General features: G+C 39.5%; 1 protein-coding gene across 1 annotated transcript in view; it reads right to left on the bottom strand.

Moving 5' to 3' along the window:
* Positions 1–241: 241 nt before the first annotated feature.
* LOC128646017 (blastomere cadherin) overlaps positions 242–19,985 on the bottom strand; it is a 74,676-nt gene continuing 54,932 nt past the window's right edge. Inside the window, exons 7-16 of the mRNA XM_053699409.1 lie at positions 19,698–19,870; positions 18,706–18,834; positions 18,357–18,539; positions 17,928–18,172; positions 17,312–17,454; positions 16,998–17,216; positions 16,628–16,849; positions 15,970–16,100; positions 14,970–15,113; positions 242–1,180 (exon numbers count right to left, since the gene is read on the bottom strand). Coding sequence (XP_053555384.1) covers positions 974–1,180; positions 14,970–15,113; positions 15,970–16,100; positions 16,628–16,849; positions 16,998–17,216; positions 17,312–17,454; positions 17,928–18,172; positions 18,357–18,539; positions 18,706–18,834; positions 19,698–19,870 — 1,796 coding nt within the window. The 3' untranslated portion in view covers positions 242–973. The remainder of the gene's footprint in view (positions 1,181–14,969; positions 15,114–15,969; positions 16,101–16,627; positions 16,850–16,997; positions 17,217–17,311; positions 17,455–17,927; positions 18,173–18,356; positions 18,540–18,705; positions 18,835–19,697; positions 19,871–19,985) is intronic.

The raw sequence follows: 19,985 nt of genomic DNA, 5'->3' as shown, positions 1-19,985 counted from the left end.
CACGATACAACATGTGAGTACTATAGATTTAAATGGAAAAAAAAAAAAAACAAAAAAAAAAAAAAACACACAACCTTATTCAAAAAGGATGACAAATCCAAATAGTTTTGTTAAAATTTATATATATATATATATATATATATATATATATATATATATATATATATATATATATATATATATATATATATATATATATATATATATATATATATATATATATATATATAAAAAAAAATAATATCTTTAATGAAATTTTATTTTACACCCCCAACATCTTTAAGATTTCAAAAGTACACAAAAATGTAATGTTATAAATATCACAGAATTATAAAACTTGTTGATGGGAAATAAAAACCAGGCACTACACATATATATATATATATATATATTTTTTTTTTTTCTGCTAGAATACCCTCCTAATATCTGCCTTGCAGACAAATAGCTTTTCCAATCACACCAAGTGTCATCAGGTTTATTCAGTTAGAATTTGTAGTAGTTAAGATTTCCAGTGTAAGACTGACAGGAAAGTTTTTTTTTTTTTTTAATTTAAAAATAAATGCAGAGTTATTAAAATGTGGGACAACTGTTTTTAAACTACCAATACTTCATGACTGCAGCCAACATCCGATAATGTGCATGTTCTGCAAGTGTAACAGTATACATACACTATGCAAAGAACTCAGAGGGCCTGAAGTTCAAGGAGGCCACAGGCAAGTATGCATTTTTTTTTTCTTCTAACAAGTTGTAAGCAGAAGTATCTCTGGGCCTTGTTTGGGAGAGGTAAAAACCTCTAATGTGGGGGTGAATTATCCAAACTACAGTATGCAATATGTTTCTTCCACAACCACAGAACCCAGAGAAAACACAAGATTGAGAAGGCTATTACAAGTAGTCCTTATGTACTAAATCCTGAATATGATACAGAGGCTACATAGGTCTTGAACGTGCAGCAATAGTCCCGTCTTGCAAACTAATCCTCTTCTCCCCCATACATATCTGCCAATTTTCGAAAGCGGGGACCCCAATTATTTAGACAGTCATAATCATGGTCACCGTCCGAACTGGAGGAGTTCAAGGAGCTGAGAGAGGCAGCCTCCGAACCACTGCCTTCATAGTCAAACACAAGGAGAGAATCATAAGGAGGAGCAGTTGGGTCATTGTCTGCAGCATGAAGGTTCTGAGGGGGAAACAGACAAAAATCAGTTACAGAATATCTTGTCTATTAATAAATATATTTGTGCAAATCTTGACAAAAACATAATTTATGCTTACCTGATAAATTCCTTTCTTCTGTTGTGTGATCAGTCCACGGGTCATCATTACTTCTGGGATATAACTCCTCCCCAACAGGAAATGCAAGAGGATTCACCCAGCAGAGCTGCATATAGCTCCTCCCCTCTACGTCAGACCCAGTCATTCGACCAAGAATCAACGAGAAAGTAGTAACCAAGGGTGAAGTGGTGACTGGAGTATAATTTAAAAGATATTTACCTGCCTTAAAACAGGGCGGGCCGTGGACTGATCACACAACAGAAGAAAGGAATTTATCAGGTAAGCATAAATTATGTTTTCTTCTGTTATGTGTGATCAGTCCACGGGTCATCATTACTTCTGGGATACCAATACCAAAGCAAAAGTACACGGATGACGGGAGGGATAGGCAGGCTCATTATACAGAAGGAACCACTGCCTGAAGAACCTTTCTCCCAAAAATAGCCTCCGAAGAAGCAAAAGTATCAAATTTGTAAAATTTGGAAAAAGTATGAAGCGAAGACCAAGTTGCAGCCTTGCAAATCTGTTCAACAGAGGCCTCATTCTTAAAAGCCCAAGTGGAAGCCACAGCTCTAGTGGAGTGAGCTGTAATTCTTTCAGGAGGCTGCTGTCCAGCAGTCTTATAGGCTAAGCGTATTATGCTACGAAGCCAAAAAGAGAGAGAGGTAGCGGAAGCTTTTTGACCTCTCCTCTGTCCAGAATAAACGACAAACAGGGAAGAAGTTTGGCGAAAATCTTTAGTTGCCTGCAAGTAGAACTTGAGGGCACGAACTACATCTAGATTGTGTAGAAGACGTTCCTTCTTTGAAGAAGGATTTGGACACAAGGATGGAACAACAATTTCTTGATTGATATTCCTGTTAGTGACTACCTTAGGTAAGAACCCAGGTTTAGTACGCAGAACAACCTTGTCTGAGTAAAAAATCAGATAAGGAGAATCACAATGTAAGGCTGATAACTCAGAGACTCTTCGAGCCGAGGAAATAGCCATTAAAAACAGAACTTTCCAAGATAACAATTTTATATCAATGGAATGAAGGGGTTCAAACGGAACACCCTGTAAAACGTTAAGAACTAAGTTTAAACTCCATGGCGGAGCAACAGCTTTAAACACAGGCTTGATCCTAGCTAAAGCCTGACAAAAAGCCTGGACATCTGGATTTTCTGACAGACGCCTGTGTAATAAGATGGACAGAGCTGAAATCTGTCCCTTTAATGAACTAGCTGATAAACCCTTTTCTAACCCTTCTTGTAGAAAAGACAATATCCTAGGGATCCTAACCTTACTCCAGGAGTAACGTTTGGATTCGCACCAGTATAGGTATTTACGCCATATTTTATGGTAAATTTTTCTGGTAACAGGCTTCCTAGCCTGTATCAGGGTATCAATAACTGACTAAGAAAAACCACGTTTTGATAAAATCAAGCGTTCAATTTCCAAGCAGTCAGCTTCAGAGAAGTTAGATTTTGATGTTTGAATGGACCCTGTATCAGAAGGTCCTGTCTTAGAGGTAGAGACCAAGGCGGACAGGATGACATGTCCACTAGATCTGCATACCAAGTCCTGCGTGGCCATGCAGGCGCTATTAGAATCACTGATGCTCTTTCCTGTTTGATTTTGGCAATCAATCGAGGAAGCAGCGGGAAGGGTGGAAACACATAAGCCATCCCGAATTTCCAAGGTGCTGTCAAAGCATCTATCAGAACCGCTCCCGGATCCCTGGATCTGGACCCGTAGCGAGGAAGTTTGGCGTTCTGGCGAGACGCCATGAGATCTATCTCTGGTTTGCCCCAACGTCGAAGTATTTGGGCAAAGACCTCCGGATGAAGTTCCCACTCCCCCGGATGAAAAGTCTGGCGGCTCAAGAAATCCGCCTCCCAGTTCTCCACTCCCGGGATGTGAATTGCTGACAGGTGGCAAGAGTGTGACTCTGCCCAGCGAATTATCTTTGATACTTCCACCATTGCTAGGGAGCTTCTTGTCCCTCCCTGATGGTTGATGTAAGCTACAGTCGTGATGTTGTCCGACTGAAACCTGATGAACCCCCGAGTTGTTAATTGGGGCCAAGCCAGAAGGGCATTGAGAACTGCTCTCAATTCCAGAATGTTTATTGGAAGGAGACTCTCCTCCTGATTCCATAGTCCCTGAGCCTTCAGAGAATTCCAGACAGCGCCCCAACCTAGTAGGCTGGCGTCTGTTGTTACAATTGTCCAGTCTGGCCTGCTGAATGGCATCCCCCTGGACAGGTGTGGCCGATGAAGCCACCATAGAAGAGAATTTCTGGTCTCTTGATTCAGATTCAGAGTAGGGGACAAATCTGAGTAATCCCCATTCCACTGACCTAGCATGCACAATTGCAGCGGTCTGAGGTGTAGGCGTGCAAAAGGTACTATGTCCATTGCCGCTACCATTAAGCCGATCACCTCCATACATTGAGCTACTGACGGGTGTTGAATGGAATGAAGGGCACGGCATGCATCTTGAAGCTTTGTTAACCTGTCCTCTGTCAGGTAAATCTTCATTTCTACAGAATCTATAAGAGTCCCCAAGAATGGAACTCTTGTGAGAGGAAAAAGAGAACTCTTCTTTTCGTTCACTTTCCATCCATGCGACCTTAGAAATGCCAGAACTAACTCTGTATGAGACTTGGCAGTTTGAAAGCTTGAAGCTTGAATTAGAATGTCGTCTAGGTATGGAGCTACCGAAATCCCTCGCGGCCTTAGTACCGCCAGAAGGGCACCCAGAACCTTTGTGAAGATTCTTGGAGCCGTAGCCAATCCGAATGGGAGAGCTACAAACTGGTAGTGCCTGTCTAAGAAGGCAAACCTTAGATACCGGTGATGATCCTTGTGGATCGGTATGTGAAGGTAAGCATCCTTTAAATCCACTGTGGTCATGTACTGACCCTCTTGGATCATGGGTAGGATTGTCCGAATAGTTTCCATTTTGAACGATGGAACTCTTAGGAATTTGTTTAGAATCTTTAAATCTAAGATTGGCCTGAAAGTTCCCTCTTTTTTGGGAACCACGAACAGGTTTGAGTAGAACCCTTGTCCTAGTTCCGACCGCGGAACCGGATGGATCACTCCCATTGTTAACAGATCTTGTACGCAGCGTAGAAACGCTTCTTTCTTTATCTGGTTTGTTGACAACCTTGACAGATGAAATCTCCCTCTTGGGGGAGATAATTTGAAGTCTAGAAGGTATCCCTGAGATATGATCTCTAGTGCCCAGGGATCCTGAACATCTCTTGCCCAGGCCTGGGCGAAGAGAGAGAGTCTGCCCCCCACTAGATCCGGTCCCGGATCGGGGGCTCTCGGTTCATGCTGTCTTTGGGGCAGCAGCAGGTTTCCTGGCCTGCTTGCTCTTGTTCCAGGACTGGTTAGGCTTCCAGCCTTGCCTGTAACGAGCAACAGCTCCTTCCTGTTTTGGTGCAGTGGAGGTTGATGCTGCTCCTGTTTTGAAATTCCGAAAGGGACGAAAATTAGACTGTCTAGCCTTAACTTTGGCCTTGTCCTGAGGTAGGGCGTGGCCCTTACCTCCCGTAATGTCAGCGATAATTTCTTTCAAACCGGGCCCGAATAAGGACTGCCCCTTGAAAGGTATATTAAGTAATTTGGACTTAGAAGTAACATCAGCTGACCAGGATTTTAGCCACAGCGCCCTGCGTGCCTGTATGGCGAATCCTGAGTTCTTAGCCGTAAGTTTGGTTAAATGTACTACGGCCTCCGAAATGAAAGAATTAGCTAGTTTAAGGACTCTAAGTCTGTCCGTAATGTCGTCTAGCGTAGAGGAACTAAGGTTCTCTTCAAGCGACTCAATCCAAAATGCTGCCGCAGCCGTAATCGGCGCGATACATGCAAGGGGTTGTAATATAAAACCTTGTTGAACAAACATTTTCTTAAGGTAACCCTCTAATTTTTTATCCATTGGATCTGAGAAAGCACAGCTATCCTCCACCGGGATAGTGGTACGCTTAGCTAAAGTAGAAACTGCTCCCTCCACCTTGGGGACCGTTTGCCATAAGTCCCTAGTGGTGGCGTCTATTGGAAACATCTTTCTAAATATTGGAGGGGGTGAGAACGGCACACCGGGTCTATCCCACTCCTTAGTAACAATTTCAGTTAGTCTCTTAGGTATAGGAAAAACGTCAGTACTCGCCGGTACCGCAAAGTATTTATCCAACCTACACAGTTTCTCTGGTATTGCAACGGTGTTACAATCGTTGAGAGCTGCTAAGACCTCCCCTAGTAGTACACGGAGGTTCTCCAATTTAAATTTAAAATTTGAAATATCTGAGTCCAATCTGTTTGGATCAGAACCGTCACCCACAGAATGAAACTCTCCGTCCTCATGCTCTGCGAGCTGTGACGCAGTATCAGACATGGCCCTAGCATTGTCAGCGCACTCTGTTCTCACCCCAGAGTGATCACGCTTGCCTCTTAGTTCTGGTAATTTAGACAAAACTTCAGTCATAACAGTAGCCATATCTTGTAATGTTATCTGTAATGGCCGCCCAGATGTACTAGGCGCCAAAATATCACGCACCTCCCGGGCGGGAGATGCAGGTACTGCCGCGTGAGGCGAGTTAGTCGGCATAACTCTCCCCTCGCAGTTTGGTGAAATTTGTTCACATTGTACAGATTGACTTTTATTTAAAGTAGCATCAATACAGTTAGTACATAAATTTCTATTGGGCTCCACCTTGGCATTGGAACAAATGACACAGATATCTTCCTCTGAGTCAGACATGTTTAACACACTAGCAAAAAAACTTACAACTTGGTTATAATCTTTTTTAGCAAAAAAACGCACTGTGCCTCAAAGAGGTACTAACGATTAAATGACAGTTGAAATAATGAACTGAAAAACTGTTATAGCATCAAACTTTAAAACAACACAATCTTTTAGCAAAGGTTTGTTCCCATTAGTAAAAACAACCTAATTAAATTTGTACATAAGAAAATAAAACAACGTTTTTATTCACAGTCACTATAAGGATTCTCACAGCTCTGCTGAGAGAATTTACCTCCCTTCAAAGAAGTTTGAAGACCCCTGAGATCTGTCAGAGATGAACCGGATCATGCAGGAAATATAAAAGTAACTGACTGGAATTTTTTGATGCGTAGCAAAGAGCGCCAAAAACGGCCCCTCCCTCTCCCACACAGCAGTGAAGAGAAACGAAACTGTCACAATTAAAGCAACAAAACTGCCAAGTGGAAAATAATGCCCAAATATTTATTCACACAGTACCTCAGCAAAATTAAACGATTCTACATTCCAGCAAAAACGTTTAACATGAGAATAGTTATTAAAAGGATTAATGACCTTTAACAGAGTAGTTCCGGTGAAATACCATCCCCAGAATACTGAAGTGTATACATACATGTCATTTTAACGGTATGGCAGGCTTTTCTCATCAATTCCATTCAGAAAATAAAAACTGCCACATACCTCAATGCAGATTCATCTGCCCGCTGTCCCCTGATCTGAAGCCTTTACCTCCCTCAGATGGTCGAGAACAGCAATATGATCTTAACGACTCCGGTTAAAATCATAGTAAAAATCTCTGTCAGATTCTTCCTCAAACTCTGCCAGAGAAGTAATAACACGCTCCGGTGCTATTTTAAAATAACAAACTTTTGATTGAAGTCATAAAAACTAAGTATAATCACCATAGTCCTCTCACACATCCTATCTAGTCGTTGGGTGCAAGAGAATGACTGGGTCTGACGTAGAGGGGAGGAGCTATATGCAGCTCTGCTGGGTGAATCCTCTTGCATTTCCTGTTGGGGAGGAGTTATATCCCAGAAGTAATGATGACCCGTGGACTGATCACACATAACAGAAGAAACAGGGAATAAAATAAATAATTTTGACATTAGTGTCAAACAAAATGTGTACAAATGAGCATATACAATAGTGAAATAAATGCCGTGAGTAAATATCATTCGACTATTTTATTGCAATTTAATGTATTATATTCTGTAAAGTCGAATGATATTGAATGATTGCATTTATTCCACTATTGTATAAGATTACCTGTACACATCCTTGTGACACACATATATACACACACACACACACACACATATATATGTACATATATACACACATACATATATACACACATACATATATACATATATACATATATACACACATACACATATACACACATACACATATACACACATACACATATACACACATACACATATACACACATACACATATACACACATACACATATACACACATACACATATACACACATACACATATACACACATACACACATACACATATACATATATACATATATACACATATACACATATACATATATACATATATACATATATACATATATACATATATACATATATACATATATACATATATACATAAACACACATACATATTTTTTTAATTATACAGTAAGTCCCCTTTCAAGTTAAAAACTTTCAAAGATAAACATTCGTTCGCATGTCAAATCAGGGAAGTTAGTTCAGTTTTTGTTCACTCAATGCCAGTCCCTGTAAGCGGTTTTACTAAACAAAAAGGTAAGATAAAAAATGTTTTCTTAAAATATTGTTTATGTACTACTGTACTGTAATTTGTGTGAAAAGTATAAAGTGAGGTTTATAATACTTCACACAAATTACAATACATTTGGACTTAATAACATGCTCCTGGAACGGAACTTATTCGTAAGTAGGGGACTTACTGTATACTCAGTTTTGGCGCTGTGAATATTTCTACAAATTAGATTTTTTTCCCTACTAGATAGGAGCCATACCAGCTACTGATTTATTGCTGTAAATACACGTATAATTTTTTTTTTGTACGGGTTGAATTTGGGATCGTTACTAAATAACTATTTTTACGAGTATATATAGAAAGTGATGAAACATTTAATTGGCACACAATGTTATAGTTTATAGATTACGCTAAGTTTACCATCACTTTAAAATTTAGGCAACATACACAAACAAAAAAAAAAAACCAGTAGTCCACACAAAGTTGTTGTTAAAAAAAAAAAAAAACTATTAAAAAAAAAAAAAACGCACAAAAACAGTATTGTCTTGCAAACGATTCATATTAGGTTGCGAAAATTCCTTTACATGCATTTTTTTGCTTTTAATGAAGAAAGGAATCCATTAAAGGGACATTATACACTCATTTTTTCTTTGCATAAATGTTTTGTAGAAGATCTATTTATATAGCCCATGAAGTTTTTTTTTTTTTTAAAAATGTTTAGTTTTGCTTATTTTTAATTAACATTGCTCAGATTTTCAGACTCCTAACCAAGCCCCAAAGTTTTATGTGAGTACTGATGTATACCTTCTCCAGCTTGCTCCTGTTTGTGTAAAGGGTCTTTTCATATGCAAAAGAAGGGGGAGGGGGGGGGAAGTGTCTTATTTCCCACTTGCAGTGGGCTTTCCAGCTACCTTTTCAACAAAGCTAAACTGAAAGCTTCTAAGTAAGTTTTTAAACAGTTTTATACTGGATTTTTATATCAGTATCTGTGCATCTTATTCTTTATAGTAGTGTCTATTACATGCAGTTATATGAAAATGTGTATACTGTCCCTTTAAGGAACATTTCCTGACATAAGCAGCTCTAACCAGCTCAGTATAATGTCGAAAGGAAATAGACTTATTAGACACTTAAATATTCCACTACGGACAGGGGTTAAGTGTGTTGTCCAGAGGGATAGCTATTCTTCTGCATGAAAGGTCTTGTAAAGTGCGCATTATAAAATATTAGAATAGCTGCAGCCAATACACATTTCCCCCCCCTTTTTAGACCACAGGTTTATACATAATTCACAAGAATTTCTACTTTGTCTGCTGAGTAAATATATCTATCATGTGCCACAGAATATCAACAGCACTACAGTATATGATATAGGTTTATTGCTACCTTTATTTACCATAGAAAGGAGGAATTACATTATGCACTAGATTTTTCTTTGCATAAATGTTTAGAAGATGATCCATTTAGCCTATACAGCTTTTTTTTTTTTTAAATGTATAGTTTTGCTCATTTTTAAACATTGTGCCGATTTTCACACTCCTAACCAAGCCCCAAAGTTTTAGAATACTGATGTATACCTACTCAAGCTTGCTCCTGTTTGTGTAAAGAGTATTTTCATATGCAGAGGAAGGGGGGGGGGGGAGAAGTGTCTGGTTTTCAGGGGGTGTTCAAGCTAACCTTTTTAACAGTGCTAAACTGGGAGCTTTTAAGTTTTTAAACTGTTTTATACTGGATTTTTAGATCAGTATCTGTGCATCTTATTCTTTATAGTAGTGTATTACATGCAGTTACATGAAAATTGGTGTATACTGTCCCTTAAATAGCCAATCACAGACTAGTATACACGCTCAGTAGGAGCTAGTCCCTTAAAGTATGCAAATAAAATAGGCTAAGCAAAATTTGATAATGGAAGTAAAATGGAAAAGTCTCTTAAAAACTGCATAACAGAATAGGATTTAAATTTGAGTGTCAGCATGGCAAACTTATTATTTTACTCTAGAGACTAATGTTGCTTAGCTGTCCAATATTTAAACTACACAAGATAGTTACAATGGTGCCCCCTTGCCCTATTTAAAAAAAAAAAAAAAAGCTACTCATAACACACCCATTAGAAAAAAAAAATTATTAATGCTTATGTGCAGTTTCCTTTGAGGTTCATACTGTTATTTAAAGGGACACTCAAAATTAAAAACTTTCATTATTCAGATAGAGCATGCCATTTTAAACAACTTTCCAATTTACTTCCATTAACAAAATGTGCAGTCTTTATATTTAAACTTTTTGGGTCACCAGCTTCTACTGAGCATGTGCAAGAATAAGTGTGTATGCATTTGTAATTAGCCGATGGCTGTCACATGGTACAGGGGAGTGGAAAAAGACAACTTAAAATTGTCAGAAAAAACAGAATTTATGCTTACCCGATAAATTTCTCTTGCAATGTATTGAGTCCACGGATTCAACCATACTTTTGGGACATTCTCCTTCCCAACAGGAAGTGGCAAAGAGCACCCACAGCAGAGCTTTCCACATAGCCCCTCCCTTAGTTCCACCCCCCCAGTCATTCGACCAAAGGCTAGGAAGAAAAAGGAGAAACTATAGGGTGCAGAGGTGACTGAAGTTTTTTAAATAAAAAGATACTACCTGTCTTAGACAGGGCGGGCCGTGGACTCGATACATCGCAAGAGAAAGAATTTATGCTTACCTGATAAATTTCTGTTTTCTCTAGCAAGGATGTATCGAGTCCACAAATTCATCCATACTTGTGGGATACTAATACCAAAGCTTTAGGACACGGATGAAGGGAGGGACAAGACAGGTACCTTAAATAGAAGGCACCACTGCTTGTAGAACCTGTCTCCCAAAAATAACCTCCGAACAGATGGCAAGAGTGAGTCTCCGCCCATCGGATTTTGGTTACTTCCATCATCGCTAGAGGACTCTGTGTTCCTCCTTGGTGATTGATGTAAGCTACAGTCGTGATGTTGTCTGACTGAAATCTGATGAATTTGGCCGCAGCTAGCTGAGGCCACGCCTGAAGCGCATTGAATATCACTCTGTTATAGAATGTTTATCGGGAGGAGAGTTTCCTCCCGAGACCATAAGCCCTGTGCTTTCAGGGAGTTCCAGACTGCACCCCATCCTAGCATCTGTCGTTACAATGATCCACTCTGGCCTGCGGAAACACATTCCCTGAGCCAGGTGGTCCTGAGACAACCACCAGAGAAGAGAATCTCTGGTCTCCTGATCCAGATGCATTTGCGGAGATAAATCTGCATAATCCCCATTCCACTGTTTGAGCATGCACAGTTGCAGTGGTCTGAGGTGTAGGCGGGCAAAAGGAACTATGTCCATTGCCGCTACCATGAGTCCGATTACCTCCTTACACTGAGCCACTGATTGGCAAGGAATGGAATGAAGAGCTCAGCAAGTGGTTAAGAGTTTTGATTTTCTGACCTCCATCAGAAATATTCTCATTTCTACCATGTCTATCAGAGTCCCTAGGAAGGAAACTCTTGTGAGGGAAGAGAGAACTCTTATGTTCACCTTCCACCCGTGAGATCTCAGAAAAGCCAACACGATGCCCGTGTGAGACTTGGTTAACTGGAAAGTCGACGCCTGAATTAAGATGTCTAGATAAGGCGCCACTGCTATGCCCCGCGTTCTTAAAACCGCCAAAAAGGGACCCTAGCACCTTTGTGAAAATCCTGGGAGCCGTGGCCAACCCGAAGGGAAGGGCCACAAACTGGCAATGCCTGTCCAGAAAGGCGAATCTGAGGAATTGATGATCTCTGAATAGGGATGTGTAGATATGCATCCTTTAAGTCCACGGTAGTCATATATTGACCCTCCTGGATCAGAGGTAGATTAGTCCGAATAGTCTCCATCTTGAATGATGGTACTCTGAGGAATTTGTTTAGAATTTTGAGATCAAAGATTGGTCTGAAAGTTCCCTCTTTTTTGGGAACCACAAACAGGTTCGAGTAAAAACCTAGCCCTTGTTCCGCTTTTGGAACTGGGCGGATCACTCCCATGGTATGCAGGTCTTCTACACAGCATAAGAATGCCTCTGTCTGGTTTGCAGACAATTGAGAAACGTGAAATCTCCCCGGGGGGGGGGGGGGGGGGGGGGGGAGTGTGTCTGAAGATATCCCTGGGACACAATTTCCAATGCCCAGGAATCGTGAACATCTTTCCCAAGCCTGAGCTAAGAGAGTTTGCTCCCTACTAGTTCCGGTCCCGGATCGGGGGCTACCCCTTCATGCTGTCTTGGAGGCAGCAGCAGGCTTCTTGGCCTGTTTACCCTTGTTCCAAGCCTGGTTAGGTTTCCAGACTGACTTGGATTGGGCAAAATTCCCCTCTTGCTTTGCAGCAGGGGAAGCTGAAGCAGGACCACCCTTGAAGTTCCGAAGGGAAAGAAAATTATTTTGTTTGGTCCTCATTTTATTTGTTTTATCCTGAGGGAGGGCGTGGCCTTTCCCTCCAGTGATGTCTGAAATCTTTCAGTTCAGGACCGAATAGGGTCTTTCCTTTTAAAGGGATGTTCAAAATTTTAGATTTTGATGACACATCAGCAGACCAGGACTTAAGAAATAACACCCTGCGTGCTAAAATGGTAAAACCTGAATTCTTTGCCGCAAGTTTAGCCAGTTGGAAAGCGGCATCTGTAATGAAAGAATTGGCCAACTTAAGGGCCTTAATTCTACCCATATCATCCTCTAATGGAGTCTCCATCTGAAGAGCCTCTTCTAGAGCCTCGAGCCAGAAAGCAGCTGCAGTAGTTACAGGAACAATGCACGCAATAGGTTGGAGAAGAAAACCTTGAACAAAAATTTTCTTGAGACCCTCTAATTTTTTATCCATAGGATCTTTGAAAGCACAACTGTCTTCAATAGGTATAGTTGTACGCTTAGCGAGAGTAGAAACAGCTCCCTCCACCTTAGGAACCGTCTGCCACGAGTCCCGCATGGTGTCAGATATGGGAAACATTTTCTTAAAAACAGTACTGTGCCTTTAAGAGAAAAAACAGTGTAAAAAAGCAGTAAACTTTACGAAATTTTTACAGTAGAAGCATAAAGCCTTAGTAAGTTTGCACAGCTAGCCAAATAAACGATTAACCCCTTAATGTAAAAACCAGATTGACAAAACGTGAAACCGGTATAAAAACGTTCAGCACCTTGCCACAGCTCTGCTGTGGCGCCTACCTGCCCTTTCTGATAGATTTGTGGGAAAAAAAAAAAACTTCTTTTAGGCCCTCAAACACAGCAGGACCCTCTGGAGAAGCAGCTGGATGCCTTCAGAGTAAAAGAAACTGCGTAACTGAGGCGCGAAAATAGGCCCCTCCCACCTCACTCGATGTTAGTGGGGCCTAAAAGAAACACACCAAAGTGTTTCTAAACTAGCCATGTGGGTTAATAACCCTTAAATAAGCCACAATGACCCCTTAAAGTCCCTCAAAAAACGTTAAGTTTTCAATAAAAAAAAAAACGTTTTTCCCCATAAGTGCCACCAGTAACAAATGAGCCCTTTATGCAAGCTGGGATTCTCTATTAAGTGTCTGAATACAGCTTACCCATCCCTCATGGGGATATTGTCAGCCTTTTCTAGAATTATCACAGTGTCTAGAAAAAAATTGACTTAACATACCTCAATGCAGCTTAGCATGCAAACAGTTCCCCCAACTGAAGTTTTCCTGTACTCCTCAGCTTCTGTGGGAACAGCAGTGGATCTTAGTTAAAGTGCTAAGATCATCCTCCTCCTTGCAGAAATCTTCATCCCTTTTCTGCCAGAGAGTGAATAGTACACACCGGTACCATTTAAAATAAAACTTTTGCTTGAGAAAATAAAAAAAAACTTTTGTCACCACCCTCACTTTACCCTTCCTAGCAGTTAGCAGGCGAAGAGAATGACTGGGGGGGGTGGAGCTAAGGGAGGGGCTATGTGGACAGCTCTGCTGTGGGTGCTCTCTCTGCCACTTCCTGTTGGGAAAGAGAATGTTCCACAAGTATGGATGAATCCGTGGACTCGATACATCTTGCAAGAGGAAAAAAAATAAAATAAAAAATCTACTACTCATTTGAAGTTCAGACTAAGTGCTTTTGCATCATCTTGTTATCTTGCATTTGTTGATTATGCAAATCTACAGTGTTGACTGGTCCTTTAATGACAAAGAATTTGGGAAAGCTCAAAAATTCTCCTAGCCACAATGTGAAAGTTAATAGATTTGTATTTCACCTTTTCAGTAACCCTGTATGTGAAATAAAGGCATCCAAGTTTGACAGACCATCTAGAACAGAATTGTCTTCTCTAGCAGGGATTTTAAAACGGACAGTGTCTATTTTTTTATGGTTTAAAAAGATAAAGCCTTACTACCCATTCTACAGCTTTGCACAACCAGCATGCTTACATTAAAAGGGAGCGATTGTAAACTTTATTTTTATTGCATAAATGTTTTGTAGATCCATTTATATATAGTGTTTATAAACAGTGTTTAAAAAAAAATGAAAAAAATTAAACATTCTACCGATTTCCAGACTCCTAACCAAGCTCCAATGTATCAGATGAAGTCTACATATATATTCCTGCTTGCTCCTGTGTGTAATGAGTCTTTCCATATGGAGGGGGAAAAGGTTACATAAAACTTGGTGTATACAGTCCCTTTAATATACTATGTCTAAAATTCCAAATTCTCTGCCTGTTTCAAAGCCCCTGCAGCCCGCATTCATCCAAGTGCGGTTTATTAGCTTTTCACAGCAAGACAATGCTAGTTTATGTGTGCCATATAGATAACGTGCTCATTCCTGTCAAGTTGCACATGGCTAAGATAGGGTGGGGGGCAGATTGCAGAGGCTTAGATAAAAAAAATTTTTTCCCTGTAACAGTGTTGGCTTTGCAAAGCTAGGGAATGGGTAATACAGGGATAATTTATCTTTTTAAACAATCATTTTCAATTAGGCTGTCCCTTTTAAAGTTTAAAATAAGTTAAACTTTTCTAGCCCAAAAGTTCATTACATTATACTCAATACTAAAAGCATGTAGCTGTTCTAGGAGTATTGAAGCAGACTTTTTCCACAACAGATTACAAATTGCAGAAGCTCAGTGGTTTTATGGTTTAACTGGATACTATTATCCAAACACTTCAAGCCCAACTCACCTCGTCAATGAAGTTTCCAATTTCATCCGGGTTTGAGGGCCGTGGCCTGTATTGCGGAGCAGGCATCAGTGTGGGGACTACATCATTCCTCATGACATCAGGCCGAGCATCGAGGCCTCTATGTAGCTGGCTAAGGTCATAATCCTTAATAGAATAAATTTAAAAAATATCCCATTTACATAGTGTCACTGAAATCAGCAGTTACTTGTATGCATGCATCCGGAGGCTAAGCAACAGGAATGAGCTTCAATTTGTAGGCGCCAATATGGAGATATAGGTATATAGTCACCATTAGACATGAGCACAAATTCAGGTTTAATAATTGATCCGTTCAACAAATACTGAAAATGGCCAGTCTGCAACATTTGGCTCATTTCAGCACTTTTTTTTTTAAACACACAAATATCAGTATTTGCATGATGCACTTTTTCACTAATAAGTGCAGTAATCGGCTGAATGCCACAGAATGCCGCCATTTTTGAGAGGCATTACACAAATAACTAAACCTGAAGTTGTGGACATGTCTAGCCACCATCAAAACTGAAGATAATCATTCGCTGAACATTTACTTAAAGGGACAGTAAACAAAAAAATATATATATATTTTTTATATAATTCTGCACATAGTGGTAAATAAAAAAAAAATCTACAATATTTAGATGTATAATGTTAGCGCTAAGATAAGGTTATAACGCTGCATTATGTGATCTATATAGATATATATTTTACATTATACATGTATTATATAACATTGTTTAGGTTTACTTCCCCTTTAACATACAGTATGGGCAGACATTGTGAGCTTCATATGTAGGCTGTCATGAGTAGAATAGTGCACAGCTAAGTCAGTAAATCTAGAAGTTTTGCAGTAAGCTATGAGTAGCAGGTCTGGGTTTCCACAACTTTCTAAAGATAGGTGATCTTTACAAGTAACTAGCAGTATAGAGATCTAGAGCTTTACATTTCCCCTTATCCTCCTCCACAGACCCTCAATCCTTACCTGATCCTCTTCCCCTCCGCCTTCTTCTCCATAATAGAAAATATTGTCTCTTGTGTCATCCTCAGGCAGAAGCAGCGGCTCCTTTACAACCTTCTTCCTCTTTAAAAAGAGCAGCAAAAGCAGGAGAAGGACTGCAAGATAGAAAGGTTAAATTGAGAGGAATAAAGCCAAAACTTGCACTGCCTGAAAACAGTTTTATATGAACTTCTCTATATTGTGCATATCTGAAGATTTAAAAAAAAAAAAAAAAAAAAAAAAAAAAAAAAAAACCTGTTGGCCAAGTCACTGCCTGTTTACCTTCTAAAGTTTATGCCAGTGGTTTTCAAACCTGTCCTCAGGCCTCCCCAACAGGACAGGTTTTCAGGTTACCTTGGTTGAGAGTAGGTAAAATAACCATGGTTACTAATCAGCTGATTATTTCACCTTTGCTCCAGTTCAGATACCCTCAAAATGTGACCTGTTAGGGAGGTCTGAGGGCAGGTTGGAAAACCAGTTTATGCCAAACAAAGTGATGTCAATTTAGAAATGGGCAGAAGTAGTCATTTTTCAAAATATGGAGAAGTACTATTCACAAATGTTAGCTTGAGGGTTGAATCTTTTGTTAAAGCCTTTTTTTTTTTTTTTTTTTTTTTTTAAAGAAATAGAACAAAACACTTACTCAGTAGTGCCAGAACAGAGCCTAGGATGACCAATATAATGGGTAGCTGGATAAACTCCTCATTTCGTCCCTCTCTACAGCCAGTCACTAAACCAGCACAGTTGCACACTGTTGCATTCACCACAGTCAGTTGTTGCCACTTCTGTGCATCAGTTAAACGCACATAGATGCTGTAATATCCCACGTCCAGAGGCACTTTAGGTTTAAGTATAAGTGAGGTATCTGATGGAGGAACAATAGACATTTTCAGAATCCAAAAATTTCTTATGTAACCCAACATTTAAATGAATAATTATTTAGCAATGAAATCCGGAACAAAAGTTAAAGCACTGGGGCCCAATGAAATTGAACTTTTTTTTTTCTAAATTACCTTCTAATTCAGATGCCCATGAATTTTCAGATCCTAGTGCTAGCTCCACTTTATAAGGATAGGTATTTGGCGGAAGATCAGCATCAGTGATTGTGAGTGTTTGAGGCTCTGGCTCTCGGCTGCAGATAGTGAAGGCTCGTGGACTGGGAACAGGGCCGTTGTCATTTATATCCAGCACGTGGAGCACAATAGTTCCAGTACCTGTGCCAGATGGAATGCCTATCGGAAGAGAAAACAAGCTTACGATTGCCGGTTTATAAAGTGCTTGTTTAAACACCCCAGACAACACAGGATAGTTACTAGGCACTACATACCATCATCGCTGACAAGCACAATAGCGATATAAGTGTTGTTCTTCACATACTCCGACTCTCTATCTAGGTTACCATTGCCAGTTACTATGCCAGTGCCCTTGTTAACAGACAGCCAACGAGCTGGGTCATTACCAATGCTAAAACTGGGAGGAAAAAAAAAAAAAAAAAAATTGGCATTAGTCTTCCAAAATGGTTTAAAAGCTTGAATTTCACTTGGCCACTATGCAAACAGCAGCAAAAACAACTAAACACTAAAGCAGTGTACTGAGCCTACAACCATATAAAAAAGAAAATCGAATCTTCATATAGCAAACATGGTCTATAAAAACACAGTAGAATAAGGTTGAAAATTAAAGTGAGTACTCCTCTACCATATTTCTAGTGACCAATTTTGCCTTCTGGAGTGTATTCGTTATCAAACTAGATCCTATACCTTCTAAAAAGTGGAGCGGGAGAGGTCATCAATACAATACACTTATCCGCTGCTTGCACAGTCTCTTTAAAGGCCAAATTTCAGACAGATGCAGATCACTCAGATCCTTTGATAGTCCCAAGCAAATCATGATCCCCATAGGACTTATCAAAAGGAGACTTCAAAAATGATTAATGAAATTACCTCAGTTTCTGGTTCTGCTGTTTATCTGGATCCTGTGCTGAAAGTGATCCAATCTGCTGCCCTAGAGGGAGATTCTCAGACACTTCGAAACGCATAACAGGCTGTGTGAAATAGGGAGCTTCATTTACATCCTCCACATCCACAGTCACTGTAGCTGTAGATGTGGGCAGGTTAACAGTAAATGGTTCTGCATTTTCTACAGTGATCAGCAGAACAAATTGCTTCCTGCTTTCAAAATCCAGGCCCTGAAAAAAATAGCAAATAGGTGTTACTGAACAGGTGTGCTAAAAAAAAAAAAAAAAAAAAGTCAAAAATAGAGCAGACACAGAACTTAGATGCCATAGAGAATGATATGGAGGCAGACGAGCGCCTTTAAGGACACACTGGCAAGTCTAAAAATACTGCATTCAGTTCAAGAAATAGTGTTACCTTAGCTGTTGTCAAGATACCATCGTTTGTTTCTGGGTCTGTGGTAATTTTGAAGTAGCCACCTTCATTACCCCTAATCTTGTAAACTGCCCACCATGCAGCAGTTTCAGGCTGGTCCTTGTCAGTCACTGACAGCCTCTTCACTTCAAAACCCACTTCATTTTCTGGCACAATTGCGCTGTGCTGGAATATTGAAAGTATAGAATGAAAGTATAGAATAAAAAAAAACAAAAAAAAAAAAACAAACACACAACAACATTCAATATTCAGTTTCAGACTACCAGATGGAAAAAAACAAACAAAAACAACACACAATTAAACACAAAAAACACAGAATTATGAAACTTACGGTTTTTGACTCAAAGATTGGAGGGTTGTCATTTGCATCCATGATCTCAATGACTGCTTGAGCAGTTGCACGAAGACCTATTCCGTCCATGTCTGCAGCTTCTACAGTTAGTGTATACTGTGGCACCCTCTGCACAGAACAAATATAGCAACAGAAGAACCACAATGAGAAATAACCAGCATATTTAAAAAGGGACACTCAAGTCAAAATTAAACTTTCATGATTCAGATATGCAATTTTAAACAACTTTCCAATCAACTTCCATTAACACAATGTGCACAGTCTAGATTTACACTGAGTCAACAGCTCCCACTGAGCATGTGCAAGAATTCACACAATATATACATATTTACATTTGTGATTGGCTGATGGCAGTCACATGATGCAGGAGTCGTCAAAACAGACTTAAAGTGAATGTAAATTTTGATGCTAAAGTGCCTGGTTTTTTTTAAAAAATTTGATTTAAAACAGGGGCACTTTAATTCAAAATTTACATTTCACTCCTGTTGTGGAAAAAAAAAAAAAAATTATTTTAGCCCCTCTTCCTGGGGCTAAAATGAGGAATCCTGCTTCCTCCAATCACAGCGTTGAATCAGACACTGATATCCCGGGGGGGGGGGGGAAGCTGTGATTGGAGGATGACCTATCCATTTCTGACATCAGAAATGTCTTGCAACGACCGGAGGAAGCTGGAGCTGCTGTCAAGATTAAAGGCAAGTTTTTTTTTGTTTGTTTTTTCAGGAGCGAAATGTAAACAGATGAATTAAAGTGCCCCTGTTAATCAAATTTTTTTTTATTTTATTTTTAAAAAACAGGCACTTTAGCATCAAAATTTACATTCACTTTAACTTTGAATTTTGTCAGAAAAAAAAATAATTCAAATTTACTACCCATTTGAAGTAGACTAAATGCTATTGTATTGTCTTTTTATCAGGAAAATCTACTACATTTACTGGTCCTATAAGTAATAAAAATATTTTCAATGACCTTACCTCTCTATCTAAGCCAGTAGCAATCACTCCAATAGCACCAGTAGCTCGGTTGATGGTGAACAGCTTTGATGTTGGATCTTCAGGCTCTTGCTTAATGATTGAATAAGCTATCAGTGCATTTGTGGTCTCTGGATCATCAGCATCAGTTGTGGTCACAGACATCACAGAAGTACCTGCAGGAGAAGGAAGGGAAGATATAAATACAAACCAAGAAAAAAAAAAAAAAAAAAAAAAAAAAAAATCTTGCATGATCCAGACAGAGCATATAAAAAATGTTAAATTTGTTTG

The sequence above is a fragment of the Bombina bombina genome, chromosome 1 (genome assembly GCF_027579735.1).
Source record: "Bombina bombina isolate aBomBom1 chromosome 1, aBomBom1.pri, whole genome shotgun sequence".
Classification (NCBI taxonomy): domain Eukaryota; kingdom Metazoa; phylum Chordata; class Amphibia; order Anura; family Bombinatoridae; genus Bombina; species Bombina bombina.
The sequence above is the reverse complement of the archived record's forward strand: the minus strand, read 5'-3'. Positions and strand labels throughout refer to the sequence as shown.